At 36.9% G+C, this 26614-nt stretch overlaps 1 protein-coding gene across 1 annotated transcript; it reads right to left on the bottom strand.

Moving 5' to 3' along the window:
• Window positions 1-80: 80 nt before the first annotated feature.
• On the bottom strand, window positions 81-26614 carry LOC139144214 (multiple epidermal growth factor-like domains protein 6). The gene is made up of 18 exons (XM_070714867.1): window positions 26434-26614; window positions 13636-13762; window positions 13156-13284; window positions 12548-12648; window positions 11930-12025; window positions 11102-11224; window positions 7099-7224; window positions 6632-6754; window positions 5615-5737; window positions 4959-5084; window positions 4640-4762; window positions 2501-2619; window positions 2181-2303; window positions 1944-2063; window positions 1636-1758; window positions 1366-1488; window positions 691-810; window positions 81-218 (listed from the first exon to the last, which is right to left on the bottom strand). The coding sequence occupies exons 2-14, from the start codon at window positions 13704-13706 to the stop codon at window positions 2046-2048; spliced, it is 1401 nt and encodes a 466-aa protein (XP_070570968.1). The 5' UTR covers window positions 13707-13762; window positions 26434-26614; the 3' UTR covers window positions 81-218; window positions 691-810; window positions 1366-1488; window positions 1636-1758; window positions 1944-2045.

The raw sequence follows: 26614 nt of genomic DNA, 5'->3' as shown, positions 1-26614 counted from the left end.
CGCTCGACACTGTAAGGACAGATCCTGTGATGGTTTAGCTTGTAGAGTGACAGGCTGTGATACGCCTATCTTCAGAGAGTCTAAACCTAAGAATATTACCAAACCAACGTCGCATCTTTCACCCTCGAAGCCAGTTCCCGTGCAATTGCACATCACTGCGTTAAAAACAGAGGGGAAACACTTTCCGCCATTCAAGCAAGGGTTTCTGTCGCAGATATCTGAAAACGATCAGAAACGGGAAAGATTGTAAGTAAACCGATGCCATATGTCATAGACTTATTGCATCCGACAAATATGCAAAGAGATGCATCCATTGAACGCAATCAATTTAGTTCGGCTTTAAACAACACACTGTTTGTCACATGTTGAACATCGGCCTGGTTCACTGTTTGGCATAAAAATCACGATGATATTGTAAATACACATAATCGCCTAATACAGCAAATAACACAGGGACTTTCATTAATTCAAGCAAACTTTAGATTATATGACATGACAATATAGTAAAGTCTAATGAACTTGTTCAGGCGCTTACAATCCCTGAAAAAGCACAGATTCAAAAAGCATTGATCACATTGAGGTGAAGAATTACTGGACTTGAATGGATATTTGGCAGAAATAGTATTTTAGTAGCCTTATATAATTAATTAGCGCCAGCTGCAATGGGAATGACAAGTCTATATTACTTACCTTGACATGTGGTTCCGTCGGAATGAAGGATGTATCCAACATCACAGCTGCAATTGTAGCCACCGATGAAGTTTTGACAGGTTTGATCACACGGATTGGACACCAAACACTCGTCAACATCTTAGAAAATATAAAGATTACGACGGTCAGGTTAAGTTTGGGAAGTGTAATGGAAATTTGGAAACTGAAATTGCGAGTCTCTATTGCAAAATTGCAAATCACAGTTACTTTATGAACGACTTGTCTCAAAGTTCAAACAATGTCTTGGCAGGTAACCAGAGATGGCGGAGAAATGTGAATGATGTCACCACAGTCCTTCCATCACTACTTTGATGGCACTTAACATCAATATATTTGCCTGAAAAGCCTGTACCAATTTAGATATTGATATATTATAGCAGATGCAAAGAACGCTTTTCGTTTAGGAAAAAAGTAATGTTGAAGAAGTCAAAATGTAGTTGTTATTTATTTTATCGTGCAGCATAGCTACGGCCCAACTTTTAGATTTCTATAGGCTATAACATTGATAGAAGTACTAGAGAGTATCGAAGTATGGAAACGGTTGGAATTAAAAAGCCAAAAATATTTTCCTGTATCAGGCTGAGTCTTGTCAAATTCCATTCGTAAGTCATTCAAAAATAAAGCTATTGTCAGTTTTTATGTTCAAAAATTTACCTTGACAGTGTTTCCCATTGGAAGTCAACTCATATCCATCTTGACATAAGCAAATAACTTGGCCACGGACGGTCGTACAAATGTGTTGGCAGCCGTGAAAACCGCTTGCGCATGCGTCGAAGTCTATGTAGCAAAGAGATAACACAATAAATATCGAGGCGTTAATCTAAATGAAAAAGGTTCGATGGTCTTTGTTCAGCTCCGGATTTAGTATTTGTTTAAGAATATATTATCCTTACATATGAAGTTCTAAATGTTTACATTACCAACCTGAGCAGGTTTTTCCATTGGAATCGAGAAAAAGCCCAGCTTCGCAACTACACTGGAAGCTGCCATCGGTATTCGTACAGTATTGATCACAATCCGCTGACCCGTCAGTACACTCATCAATATCTGTTATGAAGGTCAGTACAAACAAATGCTTAATGTGTGATTGGATAAAATGCTGCGTTGTTGTTGATGTCTTGTAAGAATGATTTTCCTCCAGGCGTGTCTTACTCTGATGTACAAAACACTGAGGATATGAACCACATTGTGAAGTAATTGCTTTAAGGAGAACATTTTAAGCTGATACCTACCGACACATTGACCTGCCATGTCTTTGATGAAACCCTGAAAACATGTACATTCAAAGCTGCCCTCTACATTTGTGCATTCTTGGGAACAGTGTACATTCTCAACTAAACATTCGTCCAAGTCTGAAATGGAAGGATATTTCAAAGATGAAATGACACGTATGGGTATCTGTGGTAAGGCTTCTATTCAATGTCACCATTTTGTCTACGTAGAACACAGCTTTGAGTCAAAGAACTTACCAATGCAGGTCTTGCCATCGATGCCCAATGTAAAACCATTGTTGCAATCGCAAATATAACTTCCGATGGTGTTCTGACATGACTGATCACATCCACCATTATCCATCGTACATTCGTCGTCATCTACCGCAACGATATGATAATAGACACAGAATTACTAACATAGACATGTTGATCCTTAGCAAACTGTTTCGAATCTATTGTAAGAAAATGTTTTGAAATTAGAATTCATATGTTGATTTTGAAACTTTGAAATTTCATTTATTCAATAACTGAATGAGGGTTTACACTAACTTAGGAAAGAGGAAATGGTAACTCACCAGAACACGATATCTTATCAGGCTGGAGGGAATAACCTGTGTCACAATAACAAATGTGTGTGTACCGGGAACACTGACACAGGTATGGTCGCAGTTATGTCCTTCACACTGATCAACAACTGAAGGAGAAAATTGACGACGAGTCTTATGATTAGCCAAAACACGATTAGCCTTAAAATAGCTTATGGTACGCTACACAATTTTGCAATGTGCATTGCAGATGTTCCTCTCGACGGTGTGTAGACAAGGAATGCGATGCAAAAGGAGTGTTCCGTCTCACTTTCGAGATTCATGTTATTGAAAAGCATTCTACCATTTGTTTATGCAGATCACCTTGCTATAGATTTCACCCTTCAAAGAAGTGGATCCTGTTGGTAGCTGAATCATTGTCATTTCTTTTCAGCTCAGATTTCTGGGTCATTTCTCGTCACGTAACTTTACTGTTTGTAAGGACACAAGTGGCTTACGGACCGAGCGATGAAATGCAACAGGATTTGTTTTTCAAATATACTTAGAAAACAGCCGACTTAGCGTCTTTGACTTCGTTTGTAAAGAAATGAGATTTTTAATCATATTTATAGCCTGATCTAGTATGATGACACATTTTTTTGATACATTGTTCAATATAACTTAATAAACAAAGTCTTTTGAAAAAGGTTAAAGAAAATGGCAATGTTTTGTCACTTAAAAAAAACTACATGCAAGTCGATGAAATTTGATGACACTGCACTACTATGCGGTTTCATTCACCTTAACTATGATCGAAAAGCCTATTGTAATTGTTATGTAGGTCATTCCCCCCACACTCATCATGACCTGAGTTCAATTAGTCTAGAACATTCTCAAGGTCACTGCCCTTAATGACCTCACAACCTTGAATTCAATTAGTCATGTTTGGAATGTTCTAGAAATTTAGTTAGTTGTGTAAGAGAGATAATTTTAGAACAGTAATTAGCATGTCAATAAAAGTTCTAGATTGTTCTTATATGCTTATATAAGCACATGAGTATAAATACTGGGACAGCAGGCTTGCAGTCAGACTTTTGGGATCGTGTCTCTTGTGTGTTACTAAACTCCAGCAGTAGTCATTCTCAAGACTTTCCAAGACCTTCACTGCCAACGCTGGATTTATACTGTGGACTTTGTGCAGCTTCAAGCCTGCAAGCCAAAGGACTGTTCATTCATCCGACTGACTGTTACAACTCTGAGACTGGAGCTCTGCCGTCCCAGCTGAGATAAGTAGTCTGTACACTTTTAAAGCTTGTACTCTATCCCTGACTTAGCAATTAGTTTTATTTTCGTAATAAATTTTGTTTTAAACGTTAACTGCTGAGTTCACCCTTTTGTTCGTTTTCTCTGCACGTAACATAATGACTGTGGCTTTAACTGCAAGTAATCATTGGTGGAACCCTACTGTGCGTGTAAGGATGTATATAGCATTTTAATGACGGCCAATTACATTGTGACTATCTCTATAAAGTTTTATTCGTCCAATCACGTCTTTTCAACTCTTAGGCTCTCTTTTATAAATTTATACTTTTAACAACATCACTGCATAATTCTTGAACTTATCATAAGCGAGTGCTGTTGACGTTTAGTAGTATATCAAGCACATATACCAGTAGCATTATGATTTCACAATGTTGTTCACCTAAACCACTTCCCTACTTGATGGAGAATGATAAACATTAACATATGATACACGGACATGAACGTTGCAGTTCATGACTGCCAGGTAATCCTACAAACGAAGATCGTTTCACTTCTCGACTATAGGTCTGACCACATCGTTTTTGACTGTGACGCCTTTCGAAACACTAGTAGAACAACATGATGGTGGCGTTAACTCTTGTGATATCCTGTAGTTGTAGCTGACTCAAGATACTTATTTTAAGACGATGGAGACGTGGTAAAGTGCAAAGCCGATTTACTCGAAATGTTAAATAATTATTGAAAATAATATCTTGGCAAGGATTAAAGGGATTTGGTTTGAAAGATAGTGACACACAGTTTGGTGTAACATCATTCAGTTTACATTATTCAATAGAAACTCTTGCCAAGGACTTGGTCCAAAATACCGCTGTCTCGTATCAAGGAATAACTATGGCTAAAATGCTCATCTATAGAGATCCAACTTACCAACACAGGTTTTATTGTCAGGCGCCAAGACAAAATTCTCGAAACAAGAACAAGTGTAGCCACCAACGGTGTTAGTACAGATATGGTTGCATCCGTGATTGATATCGATACATTCATCTATATCTGAAGAATGACAAGAAAGTATATACTAAGCAACTACGTCACGGCAATGCATGTATACTGGTACACTGGATACACTGTTTGTTTAATATGACTGTACAATGCTTATGTTACACTACCAGTCTGAAGAGTATGCAGCCTAATATTTGAAGAGAGAAATCAAGATATGCAATGACATCAGAAGCACAATACTCCTTACCTATGCAATTCTGAGCATCGATGAAATCGACTACATATCCAACGTGACACTGGCAACGATAAGCCCCCTCGGTGTTGACACAGATATGTTCACATCCTCCATTTCCGAGCTGACACTCGTCGACATCTGATTTTTATACCAAAGTAAGTATGGAGAATGATGTTACTCAACGTATAACGCTGACATCCAGCCTGACATCATCGCATATTGGTGTGTTCTATCAATATCTTTACAAGCACTGCGCTAAACTGTTAATTAGTCACACGTTATGCTTCTTAACAGCATTGCATCATATCTGAATCAAATAGGCAATATAACATGGCTTTCCAGAGAATTTAAAGATTAAAGGCAATATACTGAAATATTAATTTATCAGCGATTGGCAACAAAGTACCCTTGCACATGAATCTCTTCACGCGACCGCAAAAACTGAAATTTTGAACAGGACAAACACTTACATGTAAATATGGAACCGTTTGATCTGGTCCATATCTACATTTTCTGTATATCTCTTCCAACGTAATACATGCTAGCATGATATGATATTCTAGATTATGCAAAAAGATTTTTTACAATGACGGGAATCTTTTTTTTCTTGGCAAATCCTTCAGGCATCGTGAAAATCTTGGAATTGTCAGTAATTTCTGTATTCTCACCTTGACATGTGAGACCATCACTCTGAAGAAGAAAGCCGTCGTCACACGTACAATAGTAACTTGCTAATGTATTGTGGCAGTTTTGGTTGCATCCATCGATGTCGTTCCAACATTCATTGATGTCTTTAAGAAATGACAATATGTAGTGTCATAAATACAAGAATTAAATCGTTCAGGCCAATCTGTTGGCGATATTTTCAGTTTATACCATATCCATCCAAAAGAAGAATGTTAGTTTATTTTTAACGCTCAGGCCTCAGCCCATTACATGATTGAAGTTTTTGTACATTACTAAGAAGAACTTGCCGATAAAAAAAAGAAAATGTAAACCACGCAGTTCCTTCATGAAATTATCTTGTTTCTTATAATATTTTTGAACAAACACAATTTATATCGGATGTTTACGTGCCTAGACCTTAATACCATTCGTGCGTTTGAGAAAATGACGATATTTTGTGTTATTTGTTCTTCTCTGTCTTCATCATACTAAGGACAAACATTAAGAAATAATATTTATTCTCACATTGAAGTACTTGATTCATACGGTTGTGGAATCTGAGATGCAGAGAGATTGTTTGAGTACAATGACGTCCATTTTCCAATGTCAAAGCATGACTTTAAAATCTAAGTCATGCCAGGTCGACTTTGAACTTAAAACTTATATTAATACCAAAATATTCAGGACAAAGAATAAAAATTCAGGATCGCGCATTTATTTGAATCTTATGTAGGCTCGTAAGTATGGAGTTTTACATAATGATGAGGCCAGCCATTCTTACTTGTAACAATTTTGTTGTCTTATATTTTATGTTCTTATGTGGAATAATATTTTAAAAATCCACAACCTGCTTCTCAAACCAAACTACACCAAAAACATTTTAAACCATTCTAATTCTACTTAATATGAGAGATGATTCTACTTATATAGAGAGAGAGAGAGAGAGAGAGAGAGAGAGAGAGAGAGAGAGAGAGAGAGAGAGAGAGAGAGAGAGTGGATGTGTGATAAACCATATTTACCTTCACACGACGAATCGTCGGCGGCAAGCTGGTATCCAGTACGGCAGAAACACTCAAAGCCACCGTCAAAGTTTTCACACTCATGCTCGCAACCACCGTTGTCTGTTTCACACTCATTGATGTCTGGAAGATACAATGAAATGGAAATTAGTTTATTGAATAAGAACCTCTCTACGAAAGAAATGAAAACTTAATGCTAGTCATTGGCAACCAATGCTTCAACACCTTTACTCGAACAGTAGGACACAGAATTGCCAATATTAACGACTGCAATATACTTTACCTAATATATGAAAGTAATATTGTAAGCTGAGAAAGGACTAAATAATTTTCTAGAGTGCATTTATTGGAGTACAGCATTTCATTCTTTCGGGTGTTGAAGGCATTCATTCGGTTACATTACTTGTAGTCTTTGTTCAAGTGTGTACAGAATTTAGAGAGTTGAGTGGAGTAATGAGAAAACAAACCTTCACATGAAGTGCCATCCCCTTCCAGGTTATATCCATCGTAACACGAACAGTAAAAACTTCCGACTGTGTTGTGGCAGTTTTGCTGACATCCACCGTTCGCCAAAAGACATTCATTGATACCATCTGAAGTAAAAGGTTTTAAGGAAACGAGAACATTTATTCTCTTTATTTATTTCACATAAAAGAATTGCCAATCTACAGGCTGAAATCGACTTTAAGTTACCCAATTAGGCTTGAAATATTCCATTGGGTCCTAAATAGATAAAATAAAAATCTAACGCGATCGTATAAAATCAAACAAATTTAACACGCAAACAATAATGTGAAAAACCAAACATCAAAGAATAAAGGAAAACCAATTTATTCATCTACATTTCATCTACCGATAAAACTTCAACCAAGCTGTAAAAATTGCATGATAAGGCCTACAACAAATGGCATCTGGTAGCAAATTCGAGGAACTTGAAGCACTCATAGGAAACGTTCTTTGCCCTATCCCAATACGGAATTAAAGTAACACGAGTAACACTTGACGTGTAGAAACAGAGCGTGTCTGGTAACTAGAAACATCATTTAATAGAAAAATTTTATCAGATAGATAAGTTGATGGAGTATGTATTAGACATTTGTCTACAGGCTTAAGCAGGTGTGAAACAAAAAAGTGAGTGGTTTGACTGAAAAAGAAACATTGGCTGCTTCAAAACTTGAATCGTTTGAGGTATTTAGATCCAAGCGCTCTTTCCATGCATCTTGTATACTCTCACAGTGTATTTTAAGGTTTTATTTCCCCAGACTACACAGTGGCAATATATAGCAGATTGAATTAAAACATAGAACTTTTCTGAGGTGAAAAAGGTGAATTTATACAATCTTTGAAGCACAGACAAATAGAAACTGACTGGCAATGGGTATTGTTCAAGGCGTGAAGTGATTATGTAAGGCCTCCTTGTATGCCTCGCCTCCTTGTATGCCTCGCCTCACGTAGCTCTCGTCTTTTTTTCCCGAAGAGTGCCGACCATCCACCCTTCGGTAGTTTCCGGATTTTCGCAAATTTTTAAGCGAAAGTATGGTCGGCAAAATTTGTGTTTCTTTGTCGTGTGGCGCTGAGCGGAATTGGCGTGCAGGCGAAAACGGGAAAGTTTTGAGCCGCGGGAAAGTGAGTTTTAGCATTTTAAAAATTCTTCTCACAGTTTTATGAATATATATGAGTGTTTTTGAACAAAATCTGAAAGTCTTTCATCGATACTGTCTGGTTTTACTCAATGGTTTACGGTTAGTCATATTGTCTCTTACAAGTTGGTCATGGAAGGACGTGTTTATGAAACTGTACGTGTTATGTTTTGATTTGCGTGAAGCAGTGTTTCTGCCCTGAGAGCTCACAAAGAAAGTATTGTTGCTACGCGACTGGCAGCACGATGCCGTCTCGTTGTACTTTTCGCATAATCTCGTGCAATTATCAACCGCGAACAAAGTCTCCAAAAAATCCAACACCTGTGAAGCTCATTTGAATATGAAAAGGGCCATAGTCTACCAAGACGACCATGGCACAAAAGGCATGCGGCGTTGCTAGTCTGTTTTTCTATTTGTCTGTGGTTGAAGTAAACATGCTCTCTTGCTCAGAGTGTGAAATAAATCTTCAATATGCTTGTCCAAAAATTAATAACACTGTCTCACGTAAAATACAAAATCTTCTCAAAAGAAGCAGCGTTCTCACTGTCATTAACGGCAAAATCGAGTCTGTCACCTACAGTGTCTGCATATTTTAAGTTTTGACGAACCTTAACCGACATGTATTTCCTTTGGCCTTTATTGTTAACCGTGCCATTGCCATTTGCCCAGCCATAGCCGAAGTGGCGTCTTTTTGGAGCGACTGGTCAGCATTTGCATCGGAAATTTCTCAATCGTTCGAATTTAAATTCAGAATTTCTTTGGGAGTAACTGCTAATGGTCACCTTAAACAAGCATTTATTTAGCAAAAAGCGTAGTTTAGGCGTTTTTGTTTGGTTTTGTTACTGGTAGAGGAACTGCCACTGCTGCAGCCTTAGCAAATGATGTAATTTCATACTGTAACAAACGAGGATCGACAGTTTATACTTGCTCTCTAGATGCAGAGGGAGCCTTTGATGCTGTACCTCATGATGTTTTGTTTATAAGCAATAAAGCAATGGATGTACTTCCTAATCATTGCTGGAAGATTTTAGTGTATTGGTATAGGCATCTAAGCGTACAAATTAAGTGGGGTTCTAGTTTGAGTGAACCAGTTATTGTGTCTGTAGGTACCCGTCAAGGAGGATTATCGTCTCCTTTTCTTTTCAATTTGTTTTATCAAGATTTAGTGGATGAATTGTCGTCATGTGTTGGAGGTATCAGGATTAATAATTTGTCTTTTAATGTTTTTTGTTATGCTGACGACTTATTGTTAGCTAGCCTTTCTGTTACTGGTCTTCAAAATATGATCGAGATTGCAAACAAATATATTACAAATCATGGCTTGTGTTTCAATCCTAAAAAGACAAGCTGTGTTATTTTCGGTAAGTGTACACTTACACCGCATCCATATTGGTTACTGAGTGGTGTAAGACTGGATGAATGCGAAAGTGTGAACTATTTAGGTGTTACACTTTCATCGTCTAATCCTAATGATCACATCAGAAATAGAATAAATGCATGTAGGAAAGCTTTTTATGGACTTCAAGGCGCTGGATTCAGTAATGGCCATATTGACTGTAATGTACTCGCTTATGTATGGAATGTTGCCATAAGACCAGTTTTATTGTATGGTATTAACTGTGTACACATGTCTAAATCATCAATTAATGAGGCCGAAAAAATCCAGTCAAAATTATTAAAAGCTGGGTTTGGCATTCATAAATATTGTAGAAGTACTTCTTTCCTGAAGGCAATTAATGTTATGAAAATTGATACGTCTCTTGAAATCAGTTCTCTTGATTTGATAAAATCCATCTTCAGTAATAAATCTCGTGCACGTTGTTTTTACCTGCATCTTTTGAATATGCATTTATGTGGTAGATTGCATGGTCACACTGATTTAGTATCACGTGTTAATAGAATTTGTGTCAGAAATGGTATTTCACTTTTGCGGTATATTTTGACAAGCGATATTCTCAGTCGATCCTTAAAAATATGAAAACATGTTCAAGGCCAGATGGGCTGACTGACAGCATTCGCCAGTTGTTACTTGCAAAAGATTTACACAGTCGTCATCTTCTTAATATGTTATTAAGACCATTTTAAACTTGGGATTTTTTTTGTCTTGTACCGAGTGTTTTCATTTAATACCTGATTTTTAAATTGTCATTGTATTAGTTTTTGTATTTCTCTTCTTTTGAAGGCTTTATAATAAAATAATAATAATAATAATAATAATAAGGAAACTCAGAAAACATACTGGAAGCGTTTTTCGGGCACAGCTTTTGGACAATCTGATTAGAGAACACTTCCTGACAAAACGAACAAATGTTCCAATCGACAAATATGTACCTGTCAGCTGAAATACTTGTCGATCGTATATATCAGAGACTTTTAACTGATACCAACAATTTTGTAATGATATAAAGGTCGCTTCTTGTCTTTTCCATATCATTTAATACCTTCTGTTCTCAAAACCATTCATGAACTGTATGGTATGATAACAAGAATATCTTTATCAAACGAAATCTCTATGTGTAATATATCATAGGTCGTACAGCTTTTTGGAGCAACAATCCGATCAGTACATACCTGATACAGAACATAGCTGAAATCATATCATCAATTAACTGATATTTATAGCGGATTTGTGGACTAGGCTGATGTTTACGACACTGACTAGGAAATACATTGCACCGTCGTGTCAATTTTGTCGTACTATCACACAACAACAATGAGAACAACAAGAACAAACACAATAACAACAACATCAAGCTGGATGTTCGTTCGCCGAGTAAGAACCGTGGCGTTTTCTATTAGATGTATGGAAAATGCATAAAATTAATCCTACCATCGCAGTGGTGTCCATCCAGGGTCAAGGTAAAGCCTGAACGACATGTGCAGTAATAACTTCCGTCCGTATTGACACATGCCTGGTCACATCCGCCATTATCATGGTCACATTCATTCACATCTAATTGGGTAATAAACAGATGTTCATCGTTCATATAGCATAAAGTATGAAGCTCTTACTCTGTAGAGATTAAGTGCATCAGTCTCGGCTGAAATTCTACAAGATGGTTTATCTTACTAGCTGGGAATGAACAGAACAAATCCGGTATTTTCATAGCTTTGTACAACTATGAAACAAACAATGAGAAGATTGTGTTTTCGAATTTGCGATATACACTTCAGTTCAGCTCTATTTGGTCTAACAAGGTCAGCTGACAGATATCTTTAGTTCACAGTACATACAGATTTTCCGAAGCCGATGCAGGGGTAGACGTCAGTAACACGTTAATCAAGAGTGTGATTTAGGGCAAGAAATACTAAATTTCTAAAAATGAACACTTCCACTTCTCCCTCCCATTCCATCTCTCCACTTCTTCGTAGATTTAGCTTTTGGATTTTTCATCTAATTTTGAGCATTGGTCTCGGCTGAAATTCCGCATGGAATTTATTCCACCACATGGAAGTAAAAGTTCATCCACAGTATTTTCACACGCTTGTACAATTCTACACGGCTGAAGAGGGAACTTTATTTTCGAACATGTAATCGACATTCTACTCCAGCTCCAGACCGTCATAACGAGGTCGCAATAGGAATATCTTAAGTTATAGCATGTAATACAACTATTGTTTAGTCAATGGATCGATAAATGTCAATCATATAACTCACCTGTAGAACATGTAGTATCGCTGTAACCAGGCGGACACTCACAAGTATCCGGTGCTACACAAGTACCACCATTTAAGCATTGTCTTTGGCATATGGCTGAAAAGTGGTTATGAAGCTGATTAGTAGAGATCGTATGTATGTATGTATGTATGTATGTATGTATGTATGTATGTATGTATGTATGTATGCATGTGTGTGTGTGTGTGCGTGTGTGTGTGGTGTGTGCATGTATGTATGCATGTATGCATGTATGCATGCATGCATGCATGCATGCATGCATGCATGTATGTATGTATGTATGTATGTATGTACTTTAAGATGGATGGATCGATGGATGCAAGCAGGTAGGCCTATGCATACTTCATACATGTACGTACGTACGTTTGTATGCGTGCGTGCATACTTGATGGAAGTTTGTCCGAATTAAAGTTTGCATATACGGAAACGTATGGGAACAAACTTTTCTTTAAAGTAAAATTTCAAGGACACCTATATTTTACAGGGCTCAGCCTACAAGTAAGACAACTATGACGCAAACTGAAATGGTAAGAAATCACACTGTGTATACAATGATGCATATGGTAATAAGTAGCCTGTTGTCAACTGTACAACACTTACGTGTTAGGCAAACATTCGACACCATATTCGTCCATCCTGGACAGCAATAATAGTCGGTATGTTGGATGTATGACGTTCTGTACACAGTAGCATATTTTAATCTGCAAATACAAAAATCAATTAAATTTTCATTTTCTTTGTCAATCAGGAACTGTCACGTAAACTAAACAGAGTCAAGGATTCCTGCGGAATGCCAAGTCCGATTCCACCTTTTTCATAGGCATCGTCATAAGTGGTATTACTCTGAAACCAACGGTCATACGTTTATCACTTAAACATCGGTTTTTAATAGCTTCTGTTTCAAATTAGAGATATCGCGATAGTTGGCGAAAGAGGACAAAGTTGCAATTTCTTATTGCTTCGTAATGGCAACTTTTCAAAGCTCATATACGAAAAAAATTCTCTTTGCGATCAGCGTCAAATGATGGTACAACATCTGATAGCATCGTTTCGTTATCTGTCCAGTCTGTCAGAGGAGCGGAACGTTTATTATTAATTCAAAGTCTATTAAAAATAATTGATTCAAAAGTTAAGAAGTAGAACAATAATGTCCGTTACACAACATTTTGTTTGAATGTGGCCATTCTGTAGAGTGTGTCATCACATACCTATATTTGGTACAGCGCCACCAACCAAACAATTTGCATTTAACTTTGTATCGCTCGGATGTTGTTCTTGGTATTGCCCTTTGTAAAGTTCGGAGTACTGTACGGGAACACACGTGTGTTGTCGGGTCCCTGTAAGAAAAAGAAAATTACGAATATCATGAGTGAGCAGCATTAGTCCATCAAACAGAGTTACTTTTTCGTGACAGAATCTGGCGTTAGTTCTTGTTCAGATTACATCCCTTGACATGACTTTCTTAATGAACACTTCACTGAACTAGTACACTGTCGATTCAAAATTGACCAAATGAACAAAAACAGAAGTAGCAAATAAAACAACACATATAGACTCTGGAAGCTTCTTGGAATAGATATAAAGTATAATATTGACAACAACTGGTATTTTGAAAATAGTAATGTTTGCATTCTAGACCTTCATTCACAACAATAGTGAAACATTAAACTAGACGAAGCTATACTCACGATCGTACAAAATTGAACTTGCATATCAAGATTGTGGCTGCTGTTATGAAACAAAGATCTAATAACCTCATGGTGACGTCAAGATGAATCGATATCAGGGTTTACCGAAATCCTTACAGGGAGTATGCTGCAGGAAGGAAGATAATATCATACGATATGCTCATTCTGGATATCAATGACGTCTGAACCTTAACGTAAAGGTCCTGTATTTGCGCAAATGGTGTTTATCTCAAACTCAAACAAACTGTCAAGTTTTCGGTGTAAGTTCTTTGTCAGCTTTACCTTTGAGCAAAATTGACTAAATGTGCACAACTTTCAAAGGAGAACAAACTACTGAAAATCATACAAACAGTCGATGTAAACAGCCACTAATGTCTGAACCAGGGATTGAGAACTACCTCTTTAAGAGGAAACGCAAAGCCGAGCTTGGATAGTTTTCAGTCGCATTTGAAATCATGGAAAGTAATTCTAACAAATATTACTTGCGTTTGCACTTGCAGTTGTTGCAAAGTGCAACTTAATTCTCTCAAAAGTGTGTACAGCGCATGCGCAGAGCAGTTGAGCTGCTGAAATATTTTCTACTTTCGTTTCGTAATTCAACCGTACCTGTGCTCATTTTGTGGCGACAAACAAACACGCCCACGCAGCTGCTACGTACACAAAATAATTCATACAGAAGTGAGTTGACCAGGAGGAAGATTTACTATTCTTACTGTTAACATGATGACATGATCGGTCGAGCTCTAATTACCGAAATTCCACTAAGGTACAAGGTCTATAATGCAATACTACAAGGTCTATAATGCAATACATTTTTGATGTTTCCTATTAAACATGAACAGCACTATCTCACCGGAGGAATTAATGCAGTGTTGTCCTTATATTTAAAAGTAGCCAGGTAATTTGAGAAAGTAGACGAGTGGACTGCGAGGGAGCGAAGCGACCGAGGAGGGGGGAGAGCGCGAGAGGGGTTTCTCCCTCTCGCAAGGCGAAAAACGAAATTTTGGAGTGGAAATGGTATTCTCTGGTGGCATCTGAGGTGACATTTGACTAATTCATTGAACATTTAGCTGAGACTGCAATTTGTGTGTCTTTGACGTGGCTCACATACAACAAAACAAACATGATTTTGTTTTGTTTGTATTATTTATGACATACCATTACTTATGGTTTTATTTGCAGTAAAGTCACCTGCAGTCTACTCATTTCATTGCTCATTTCGCATTCTTCATTACTAGTAGTATAACCCTGGACTCACTAAAAAACTTTTAAAACTATAATCAGAAAGAATATATGATACGTACAATCTACCGGTACGTTAAATTAATACTAGTAGTATTCACCATCTTGCCTACCTATATAACTGTTTTCATGATGATACTTAAAAAATGGTATTCAATTCAATCAGAAAAGAGTTAATTAACTTAGGGACCACGTCAAAGATGGATGTCGGTTAAAAAACTCAATTCTTTCAAATTTCATGCCAGAAAATGCCAAGACATTTTGACCGGTTGACCTCGCTGTTAATTTTATGCAGGAAATACAATAACAATGCTTGGTCGAATGACGCAGTGCCTGGAGGGTGGGATCGCCAGTGGTATATGGGGAGGAGTACCTTCCGATCTGTGATAAGTGGTGCAGATTACCGTCGCCTACACTGTAAAAATAGCGGACGCTAGACGCGTCTTTACGCGTTCAAAATGTACATGTCGGTGTTCAAATTTGAACGGCTAGTGTTCATATTGTTAACACCAGTGTTCATAATATTAACAATGATGTTCTAAACCTGAACACTATGTGTTAACAACGATCTCCTTCAAGTGTTCAAAAACTCGAGAATCACAGAAATTTTACAATACTGTTGAAACAATTAACAATCTTTTGTGTTTTTACTTTACAATGGCTATATTAAATTACTATTGCTTCACTGTCCGGTAAACGTACACGGATTTTGGTGTAACGAATTTCACACTAAGTGAAAAATATTTCCGGCCTACAATGCTGAAAGCATATTTTTTCTAAAAAAGGAAGTATACAAAATAATTTTACACGTTTATTACGGGTTGAAAGTTCAAAAATTAGAAAGAAAATCTGAAAACCACCATGAACGTTTTAATTTTAACATCGGCGTGCAAGAGGCGTTCTACTTCTAAACACTTGGTGTTCAAGTTTGGTGCCTTTTCCTATCCCATGATGCATCAAAACGGAAGTTGCGACATTTTTCTTGTAAGCGCACCCTGAAGTCGTGATCGTGCGGAAGCAAGACCAGAAAGGGTAAGTTTCCTCTCCAAAATAGTAAAAGGTATTAGATTTTTGAAGCATCTATATTATCGTCCTTTGAAATTAATTGTATTGTACCTTGAAATAGCTTAACTACGTGAGGAAACCTTGTTTTTCTTTCATGGCTGCTATACCAACAATTAGCTGTGACTACGCATTGTACTTTAGCCATAGCCTATCGATCGATCTCACTCGGGTCAAGGGTCAACTCAACACTGATGTAGCGATAACCCTTGACCTCAGCGCGATCGATACGCCTTGCATAGTACTGCTGCGTAATCACAGCTAATACATGTCTTTTAGCAAACACAATCGCATGTAAAACATCAGTTAAACATCGTAGAGTATACAATGTATTGTTTCAGCATATGAGAGTTTGGCTTTTTTATTTTAATCAGTTGATGACAAGAAGCAGCAAATATTTGTAACAGTATATGAAGAGAGGCACTGTATATGAAAGTCTCCCCTTTTCCTTAACCTAATCAGCTCCTTGTCTTTCATTTAAAGTTTCATCTCGCCATATTACCTATTGTTGCATTTTTTCAGGATGTAAAAAGTTGGATTTAACTGAAAATCGAAGAGTTGTTATAGAAGCTGGTGGTACAGATAACGAAGAAGATGAGTGTACAGGTAGCTGCCTGGAAACAAGCTTAAGAACCTCAGTTCATCTCTAATGTAGATTTAAACTTCCAGGTCAGTAACTGAATTTTGATAAATTTCTGTATTTTTGTTCTGAATTAATCTAAGCTTTGGTAGCATGCTATGATCAACTAAATATTGTCGGAGAATAAGCTTTCACAGACGTGTAGTCCCCTTATTTAAATTAAAGCTGAAAGCGACAGACCATTCAGAGTAAAAATGTCCACTCTGAATTACTGATTTTTCTGAAATTTTCACTCTGAATTTTCTGTCACTTTCTGCTTCAATTTTTTATCCCCCTTGCATCTGATTAAGGAGACTTCACGTCTTTGAAAGCTTATGCCCTTGAAACATTTACTTGATCATAGCCTGCTACCAAACCATAGATTATTTTATATTGTAGCTCAACACGTCTCTCGTACTTAGCAACTGGTATTTAGCTTTGCTGTCAGCTAAATAGGTGGATGTGTAGCATTGTCCTCAAATTTGTACATCCAAAGGTTTTTCTTCAAAACAGCCTGTACGAATCCTTTAATATTTGGATTACAGGTCCTAACTAAGGAATTACCCTAATCAGATATGTTCAAATTATGATGAAATATGCAAATTTATATTTTTGAGGCTAATTTTGCTATTTTTTGGCAAAAATCTTCTTCTCTTTTACTGACGTCTTCAATATTTGGTAAACATGTCCCTAAAAATGACCTTAGTCAAATTTGTGCTAGTTGTGATGAAATATTCAAATTTTTATATTTCATGGCAATTTTTGTCATTTTTGGTCAAAAAATCTTTAAAAAATCTCTTTCAACACTGCTAATCGAACAGTTTTGATATTTAGGACATAGATCTCTACTGATAGTCATTTTCAGATTGTTCAAATTATGCAGAAATTTGCAACTTTGTAATTTTAGGACATTAAAGATATTTCAGACATTTTTAAGACATAAAGGGATTACCAGAATGTGATATATTCAAGTTATGATGAAATGTACATTTTTTCATTTTAAGGGTGATTTTTACCATTTTTGGTAAAAAAAATTGTATAAAAATTAATAGCAGGGGACACCAGAATTTGAAAGGTCTTTATGAATATGTTTTAAATTTCTGAGAAGTATATTTTTTAAATGTCACCCATTTATTTCAGGGTTTATTTAAAGATATTACAAACAAACAAACCTTTTGTTTATGAAGGACTTTGTTGGACTAGGAAATAGGTTTACCCTGCCAAGGACCCACTTTCCCCACTTTCTGCATGTTGTGCCTTACTGTGACACTTTGACAACTTGACATGTTGTGTTTACTTTAGTGTGGACAACTATATACCATGTGCACCAGAGAAGCCTTGACTAACTTCTTTTTTCTTCAAAATTTACAATTGTCTATACAAGAGGAAATGTCTGTAAATAACCTTCTTACAAAAATGGAGTATGCATTTCATACATATACTTTTCAACACAATAAGTATGCCAAATTTTGAGCTTTTTCAGATGATTTTTGTACATTTTAAACAAGTATGAACATAAAACGTCATCCACAATATGGTGATTTTTATTGCTTATGTTTTTGATAGGAAGGTGTTAACACTGTTGGTTTTTTCCTCTGACAAACTTTACATACAAAGTTGCAATGTTTATTTGCCCATTTTACAGTAAATTATTGTATTTTACTCTAGAAATGTTTCGTGTATTTTTAGAATAAAATAATTTTACTGGATATCAATGGTCTGTAATTTTATTTCCAGGCTTGAACACCCGTGAACGCCCAAAATTAAAGGTGTTCAACAAGCGCGCATCATGTGTTCTAGCCTTTAACACACTTATCGTTGAACGGCGTCCATGCGTTCAAAAGTGTTACAGCCCTTTGAACGCGTAAAAGCGTTCAATTTTTTGAACACATTTCCGTGCAACGTGTGTTCAGATATGGAACACCATGGTGTTCAGTATAATGTCTGATGAACACGTAGCGTTCAAAACCTGCACACGTATGTTCAAAAATTGAACGTTGGTTGAACACGTAGTGTTAGATTTCTGAACATCTAGAGGCGTTCAAAAAGTGTTACAAAAGGCGTTTAATTGGTGTTCTATCCTTAACACTTAACTTTACAGTGTAGTGACTGCGTATACGCGTTTGGTCAAAAGAAACCTATGGTTGATTCCTGTTGACCAGTCGGATGGCAGAGTTGCAAATACCTGGACTGAACCATTTGGTTTTTTGTGGGTGTCGGTGGTACTTTGACAATAAAAGTAAAGATGCACATTTATTGAGTTTATTGTCTTGTTTATGAGCGGCCAGTATTTCAACAGCATAAATTATGTGCATTTGCCCTTGAAGAAATAAATAATTTTCGAATAAAACATCGCGAATGTAACTACATTCCTTAAGCTCGACGTACACTTAAGTGCCCCAAAGAACATGAAATCGCCCGACTTTCGATTGAAGAGATGAGTTTTGCCAAACCGCGTATACAGAAAAAGTGGCAGATGACTTTATTTTTAGAATCATAGACAGTATAGCGAGATGTAAAAAATGTGAAACAGGCTCCCCACCTAACTATCCTAAATGTTTTTGTGTCGAGGTTGTGTTTGATTCGTTTCGAAAATGTGTTCCTACATTCTTATCCGATTGTTTGTGTTAATGAAATGTTTGTTTCGCTTTGGATATTTGTAGAGAAGTTTGGATTAGTGTGTACGGTAATGTTTTGTTTGTGTGGGGAAAGTTTATGGCGAGACGCAGCCGGACCTATGTTGTTACAAAGTTGATAGAGTCGCCCTTTGACGCTTGCGTTTCGAAACCCGAGTGTGGTTTCTCATCAGTCGCAGTGTAGATTCTTTCCTTAGTTTGTGTTTGTGAAAACTTTTTTAATGCATTTTAGTGGTCTTGCTTTCCGATTAGCGAGGCAAGTATATTAATTTTGGTCACGTTGTGAGTCCGTTTGGTGGTTCGGTTTGTTTGTTCTATATTTCTTTACTTCGGTAAATTTGTTTGACTGGTGTGTCTTTTAGATTTTTGCGGAGGTTTGTGAATTTTAGGCAATAAGTACCACTGCGGGGTACGGATTTTATGTTTATTGGATCAAGATACTTACAAGTATCCTGGTTGATGTGCTTGTTCTCGTACATTTTAATTAATAGTTCGTTTACTTTGTTTACTGTTTGTCTGGCTTGTTGTGTATAATACTGAGTGTTACGTAATTGCCTTTCGCATTCGAGTACGTAATCGTTTGTGTTGACAATAACGAAAAACCGACCCTTGTCGAAGGGTTATTTTCCCAAAATTTGTCTATGTTTGCAAGCTGGTTTATCGCGATTCTTTTGGCAGGCGACATGTTTGTTTCCTTGTTTGAAAGGGTATCTCTAGAAGTGCGAGTTTAGCAGCTTCAGATAGCTTTCAAGTTTTTGTTGTTGTTGTTCGTGGAGTCCAATTTGACTTTTCTTTGAATTGGTGTTGCGATTGTTTGTGTCTCACGATGTAGCGTAGTCACATTATACGACTTTATTTGTTGAAATCTGAGGTGGTTTTATTCTTTTGGTTTTGTTGGTGTCCGAATGAATTTTAGGCTTTTGCCTAGTACTATTTTTCGGAGTTTCATAGTTTGAGCGATGATAGGTTGTTGTTGAATTTCATGTTGTTGTCGGCTTTTCTTTAGAAATAGCTGATTTATTTCCACGGCCATGTTTTCTGTTACGTTACTGTGATTGTTTATTTTGTATTTAATGTTGTGTTTCAGTTGTTTGTTATGTGTACGATTTTTGTTATTTCTTTTAAGTGTTTGTGTGTTCTATGTCATTTTATCGTATTGTTTGGTAGTTCTCTTTTTGGAGTATTTGGTGGCCCTGAAAAGGGCCGCTTGGTATGGGTTTTTGTTAGCGCTTGGCGCGTTTGTTTTGGCGATGAGCCTAGCTTTTTTATGCTTCTTTTCGCCGATTCGATGTGCTTGGTGAGTAGGTGTTTGCCGCCTTCTTGTCACTGTGTGTGCGTACATGGACAGTCTGCATAGCCCTTGAATGTGGTCTCGATTTTGATCGAACTTACAATTTAGGAGTATATATCAAAACTGATAAATGATTTATGTGATTACTGTAGCTATAGATAGGCTACATTCAGGACGGGCAGCGACGGGCAGTAATTAGTAGGCAAAACAGGTGGTTTTTCACCGTGGGCAGAACTCGGTACAATGATACTGAACATTAATAGTAAGCCTGTCACCTTGAAGGTAATGCTGTAGGTGAAACAGGGACTTCAAACGCACGATGGTACAAACAACACCACAAGTGAAACGTACACATAGAAATACACGCGTTCCTACGTTGTGCCCACCCGGCCACGCGATTAAAATATGACTGATACTGCTGGATAGTGTTAATTGGGTCGGTAAACAGTCAATTAATAGTTTAATTGACTACCTGGGTGATTGGCAGGTCGTGTCCACGACGCATATGCAAAGCAGGCCAAAAGACAAAAGCCCCCAAAGTTATTGACAGCTGGCCAGGGGTCACCATGAATACGTAATGAAGCTTCACTACGCAGAAACTGCGTAGTCAAGCCCTTCTTAACCGGTCAAACCCTCTTGGCATTTTCCTCATGCATTGATGAATATTTATCAGATGTCCCAGATTCTTTACTTTGATAATTCCAATCATACTTAAAGAAAATCCGGATGGAAAATAAAAAATAATGACAGTATTCTGATGAAAAACGCATTTACTTGTGTTAAAAAAAAATCGGTAAGATAATTCACAGTAATGTAAACCACGCACCGGTATAAAAATGTCTATTTCAGACAAACTAGAAGAAAAAGAAGTTTTCCAGTTGCAATTACGGCAATTTAGGGGGCAAAAATATGTAATACATCATCATTTTTTAAGATTTCTCAACAAATCAAACTAGAATATTGTTTTTGTCAGATGAAACACATTTTTTAAGAATTTAGATTTTATCCGACATCGACTTTTTGACGTGGTCCTTTAATAACATACTCTATACATGAACCTATCTAAAAATGACACCCAATAAAATGAAATATCCTGACATACCCTTAATTTAAACAGTGCGTATACACGCAGACACGTATAGCGTATCAGAGGCTGTCAGAGCCCCTGTGACATAGTTTGACTCGTAGTGTTGCAACAATACTACACATTGTTTGGTCGAGCCATTGAAATTTGAAGTGTGTATGGGCTCTTTAGTAATAAATGCGGGTCAGTTCTCCTTGTTAAGCCCGTCGCTCAAGTATACATTCAAAATGAAAGCTTCAAATCCTTTTTCACGCATGGTTTGTTTATTGAAACTTGGAACATGCAAACATGCAATCAAGGTCAACATGCAAAAGTAAAACATCGAGAATCAGATTGTGACATTCTTAAAAGCCTCTGAGATCTGTTTACCAGGTTTTGTCAAACGTCGTCTACAAGAGCTGTACAAAAACGTTCCAATTAAATAAAGAATGCGAAAAAAGACACCCATTCTGTCATTCAAATAGCATTTTCTCAAAACAACCCTAGAATTATATATCACACAATGACTAGGCTTTTATTCACAGGTAAGTCTAAGGTGCAGGTTTCACTTCTCCTCAGATTTCTCGTTCAGCCTTTCATAACAAAGCCCGTGTCGATATATTTATGACGGAAGTTTTCTTTCAATCATTCAAAATCTTCATTCGCTAATTTTGTTTAAAACCATTCATTAAGTCCGGTGTCAGAGTTCCCATTATTTGTTTGAGAAATCTTTAAAAGGTCAGGTTGTCAGTTACACTTGGTTTGGTGTCCTAATCGTTGGTTGACATAGTACCTGATAGCACTGTATAGAGAACAACTTCCACTTGGTAACATTGGTATATCTACACTTCTTCTTTTCTTTCTAAGAAAGGGTTTAGAAAGGTGTTGTGTATTATATTTTGTTTGTTTTACTTTATTCAATGCCGCTGAGGCATTTGGTGCCATAGCTTCTGCTTTTGCAAGGTTCAGATTTTCTAGTCCTCCATTATACAGTGAATGGGGAGTCTCCCAGCTTGAAATTGTTTCAGACGTTTTACTTTCTTTGCAGTTTTAAGTTTCTGAGAATTGTGTGTGACAAAATGTCAATTCCCTTAAATGCCTGGATTTTATGCTCGGTGTCAATATGATACCTCATCAAAATCAAAGATTTTAAACAGAATTCGTCGAATCCCTTCTTAGAGGTGATCCCGTTCAGTCTATTCATTACCGACTATTTTCAACCATAGTTCACAACACAGACGCCAGAAAATTCAGAGAAAATATATGAAGTAGCTGTATTCAAAAGAACTACTACCTAAAGTCAACTATGATGAGTAATATTTTGTCACAACAACAAGACATGTAGGGAAAACTCTGAAATAAAATAACTGGTGCACATTTTATAAATGCGACAGAAACTGACTTTGGCGCTAAAAGGGTTAAACTCAAACAACTTATGACTATGACTCTTAAAAATTCTCTTTCGTAGAATTTCAATTCATCAAATATCAAACAAAAGACGAGAAATGTGGTAATGAAGTTCGATGCTTAATCAAGTCTGTAAAAACATCATTGATTTAATGATAACCATCAGCGAGTTCAAAAACAATAGCGCAGCGTCTTTAAAGGTAAACGGTTCATTGTCACACAACCTCATCTTTAGTATTTCGTCCCAAATATTTCTCGTTTTGTTTCTTCTATTCAATTGTATACATTCACAACCAAAGACTGCTTGATAAAATACAGTGCCATTTTTCAGGTTGATGTAAAGCTATGGAATTATTGTAACTCACTGTGCAATCCGTACTTGTTCCTAAAATAACATCTGTATTTTTATAAAGTTGTACAATTATCCGCAAGTGTTGTCAGAAAATGTAACAATGATACATCTTGACACATAATTGGCTTAAAATCATCAAGAAAATCTGATCACCATATATTCCTTAAGTACTGATATCACCATGCATTTTACGATATTTCTTTCACTTTCGCTTTCTTTTCTTGAGAATAAGCAGCGATCCAATGTATTCTTACCCTTAATTTCGCCCCGGTAACTTCGATTTCCAAAAACGGAATTCCTCACATGATACAATTTCTCAAGATATTATAATTTTTACTTCTGTGTTTTACATTCTCTGTTTTTTGGAATGATGAAGCAGGCTCGACTTTCAGTAGGTCTACTGCTGAGGACACCTTCTAGAAATATAATTAATTCTCCTTTTATTGTTGGACTTACTCTGGAATTAAATATTTGGCGAAATGATCATGATAACAATAAGTGGTCACGATGATGACTAATAAACTGTAATTAACGCGGTTTTCCGTCCTTAACTTTCACGCGGGACGAATTACTGGCTACTCCGCTGAACTGAACTTGATAAAAGCGTCGGATGACCAAACAGCGGAGCTGGAAGGAACCTTACAGCTTAGCGAGAACGTTCGTTCTTTTATCTTTTCTTTACTTGGGTCTGATTATAACTCTTGGGGCTTCCCCACCGATCGGACTCCCAAAGGAAGAAGTCTAGTAAGCTTAGATGCCCCAATCACGGGACGTGGCGCATTATGTGACTAAAAGCTATGATACAAGGCGGCTGAACTCAGTAACACCGCGAGAAACCCGCAAGGGGGCTTCCATGTCGTTCTTATTATTTTTAGTAACACTGGACTGTATTTGCAAGGAAGAGATGAGAAAGGTGTTTGCATTATATTATTTCACGTGTTTTCAGTTATTATATGCCACGATCGCATTTCGTCTCATGGCTTCTTGCTTTGATAAGTTCAGATTTTTACAGTTCCTCAGAAAGTTATTTTTAAATGATAGAGAATATTCAAATCGGAGATTGTCTGGGAAGTTCTTGCTTTCCCTGCATATCAAAGTTATGGGGTTTTTGGGGGGATTTGTTTGACAAAACGTACAGATTTTATTTGTGGGACGGATGAAGCTCGGCATATAAAATCGAATAACCTTCTCCTTTCCATATCTCGCCTCTATCTACATGTCTCAGACAACATAAAAACCATTTTAATTTAAATACGAAATAGTACGTACACATTTTCCTAAACTAGGTGCACGCTTTTATCGATAATTTATATGTTAATGCCGAGAAGCATATTTTTCAACACTCTTTCATTTGCGTGTTAAGGGACTTCCTCGATCATTCTTTGATGTGTTCCTGAAGAAAATTACTTTCGTTTTGTTGTCCTCTCTTCTCTCCCATATGTTTCAATTCAAGTGTCAATGTTGTCCGTGGTCAAAGCTAGCGATCAAAGCATTTCAAAGCTAGCGACTTTAGCGCTCTTCAAAGCTAGCGATCCATTCGTGTACAAAAAAAATATGGGAAAATGACATAGTACGGAAACGGTCTCTGCTTGGCCCATTTGACGTCCCAGTCATGAAGGATTATAATTGCACGTAAATACTTCAACGGACGCATTCGGGGAATTGGCGTCGCAGTGTCTGGTGGTTTAGTGAGGTCATTACTTTCCACCACTAATTCGTTCTAAGCTCATTATTTAACTAGTGTTTAAAGTGTTTCCACGGTTCCCACAGTAATAAGTGATGAAACTGGTTTTTTTTGGTTTTTAATAATCTTAAATTATGTACTTTGAGACAAATGAAAAAACAACGAATCGAAGTGAATTGAAAAATAATCTCAACGATACACCGCATGAGAAAGTGTAGCACTACTGAAGAAATAATTGCCAAATCATATACATATTTTTTTCTGTGAAACGCAACGCATGTTATCCTTTAAATTGTGCATTACTTGTATTAAATGGAAGTTAAATGATATCACCCTGGAACCCTGGAACCCTCAAAATAAAATAAATAAGTCATTTTTTCAACGTCATTGTAATAGACGAAACGAGTAGTTCAAAGGTAAACTACTCACCAGGGAATCGTTGATCGTCAACAAGGGACAAGAGCTGGATTACGATAAGGAATGGCCAACATTCAGTTTTGTTTTATTCAGTTTATCATTTGTTCCAAAAAAGGAAAAAATATAGAAAATCTAGATTTGGAATCAAATAAAGGATACAAATGAATAAGTGATTGATTAGTCTGAGAGCTTCTTTGTTCAATTTAGAATGATACATGAACCTAGAATATTGGCCATAGACCCAGACACGTCCGTGCTCAGGTTTAATGATAAATTTGAAGGTTGTCGATGCCATGGTGTTTTTTGGTGTGAGGAATCTTCAATGTACAACTCGATATGATTAAAACAACTACAGGTACGATATTGCAGGACATGGCCAACCATCTTCATTTCTCTTCATAGGACCACATCGTTGTTTTTATGTAGCACATCGTAGACTAACTGAACAATGATAGTATATCTATCATCAAGGATATGTTTCAGAAGCTGGTGGAAGGCCTTATGTACAGTTCTTCGAAATAAAGACGAAAAAATTAAATTGCTTTCACTTTAAAGTGTGTGTGTGAGGGGCGTATGTTGTTTACTTTTCGCAGGTGTGCAAACTCAATTTCTCTCGTCTTGTATAAAGTAATTCTGCAGTTCTCAGGCTCTTTTACCTACAAACGTTCCGTTGTATCCCGAAGCCATCGGTAAGTAAAAGAGTACAATTGATTGCAGACAGATCTCCTTGATTAGCTGTATGTGGATGGAATATGACGCTTGTAGCTCAAAAATTCTTATACCTTGTGACCCTTGCATGTATAATTGAGACACATATAGCAGTAAGCTTCTGTTTCTTTTTTCGATGTTTTGTATAATTCTACACGTAAATAATGTAACTGTTTAATTACACTACGTGACGACATATTCTTCCTTAGATCGATCATGTCAACGTAGAACTTGGAAGCATAGAACAAGCCGTGTCATGGCAAAATGTCACTTTCACTTTGAAGGCCTACAACACAAACAGAGGTAAATCTGCCTACCTGTTGAAACGTCTTAACGTCACTGTTCCAGGACATGTGAACACCTATCGGCAATGGATTTCAGACCTGGGAAGTGAACCTGCAGTGTCTAGGTTACAGCAGGTGACATTAATGCTTACGCACAGTCTCTGATGGTTGCTGTTGGGTCGTGCGATGCCAACACAAGTGCATGCTGACGCGT

This window comes from Ptychodera flava, chromosome 11, assembly GCF_041260155.1.
Source record: "Ptychodera flava strain L36383 chromosome 11, AS_Pfla_20210202, whole genome shotgun sequence".
Taxonomy (NCBI): domain Eukaryota; kingdom Metazoa; phylum Hemichordata; class Enteropneusta; family Ptychoderidae; genus Ptychodera; species Ptychodera flava.
Note: the sequence above shows the minus strand (reverse complement) of the source record. Positions and strands in the feature narration are given on the sequence as shown.

What these genes read in the sequence shown, in the direction of transcription:
- LOC139144214 (XM_070714867.1), bottom strand. Translation starts at nt 13,706, where the DNA reads ATGAGGTTATTAGATCTTTGTTTCATAACAGCAGCCACAATCTTGATA. An exon ending in GTCGAATGTTTGCCTAACAC is followed by an intron (nt 12,026 to 12,547) that starts GTAAGTGTTGTA and finishes ACCACTTTTCAG; the next exon opens with CCATATGCCAAAGACAATGC. An exon ending in TGACAATAAAACCTGTGTTG is followed by an intron (nt 2,620 to 4,639) that starts GTAAGTTGGATC and finishes TTTCTCCTTCAG; the next exon opens with TTGTTGATCAGTGTGAAGGA.